At 58.9% G+C, this 933-nt stretch overlaps 1 protein-coding gene across 1 annotated transcript in view; it reads left to right on the forward strand.

The window, feature by feature from the left end:
• Positions 1-933, forward strand: part of MICALL1 (MICAL like 1) — a gene marked incomplete at its 5' end in the record, with an annotated part of 24,847 nt that overhangs the window by 20,553 nt on the left and 3,361 nt on the right. The window contains one exon of the mRNA XM_035903183.1: positions 727-817. Coding sequence (XP_035759076.1) covers positions 727-817 — 91 coding nt within the window. The remainder of the gene's footprint in view (positions 1-726; positions 818-933) is intronic.

Here is a 933-nt window from a genome sequence, read left to right on the forward strand (position 1 = left end):
TGTGTGTGGGTAGGGATTGCAGCGGGTGGCTGTGGCTGGGGAGGGCGGTGTCTAGGCTGAGACCCCATTGATGGCAGTGCCATGGTCTGCCTTTGCTCCAGAGTGGGGTGGGGATTTTGGATCCACGCTTAAGTGGAGTGGTCTGTTGTCCGCCCGCCCCCGTTAGTGTTGACCAGCCTTAGCATTACCCCTGGAAACTGGAGGTTGATGGTAATGGAAGTCTCTGCCTTGTGGTTTGGCAGGTGCAGACAGATCAGTACATCCCCGAGGAAGACATCTATGGGGAGATGGATGCCATCGAGCACCAGCTGGATCAGCTGGAGCACCGTGGGGTGGCCTTGGAGGAAAAACTTCGCAGCGCTGAGAATGGTATGTGGGGTGGGCTGTCTGTGGGTGTGGGTCAGGACGGGACCCTAGGGCTGCCCTGTTTCCAGCCAAGGAGGTAGCAGCAGTGACTTCCTCCCTGCTGATGCTGGGGTTGGAAGAGCACAAGAGGCTGCGCTGGGCTCCAAGAACGGTCACAGCCATACCCTGGATGTGGAGATGTCTCCAGAGTGGCAACAGGTGGGAGAAGAGATAAGGTCTCTCTGGGGCTCAGGGACAGGCTGAGTTCAGGTTGGGTCTAGCCCAGTGCCCCTCTCCTGTCTTGGCAGAACCCATCCTGCTGCAGGGTGATGGGATCCTGCAGGGATGGGGAAAGCTCTGAGTTGTCCCTTTGCTTGGCAGACAGCCCTGAGGACAGCCTGCTGGTGGACTGGTTCAAACTCATCCATGAGAAGCACATGCTGGTGCGCCACGAGTCAGAGCTCATCTACATGTAAGCGTGCGCAAGCGTGTGGGGAGGCGTTGATGCTCTTGCGGGGAGCCCTGTCTCAGCCCCCCTGAAAGCCTGATTCCCGGGGAGAGCCTGACACTCGCTCCCTACCTGGCGAA

This window comes from Egretta garzetta, unplaced genomic scaffold, assembly GCF_000687185.1.
Source record: "Egretta garzetta isolate BGI_Z169 unplaced genomic scaffold, ASM68718v1 scaffold51, whole genome shotgun sequence".
Taxonomy (NCBI): domain Eukaryota; kingdom Metazoa; phylum Chordata; class Aves; order Pelecaniformes; family Ardeidae; genus Egretta; species Egretta garzetta.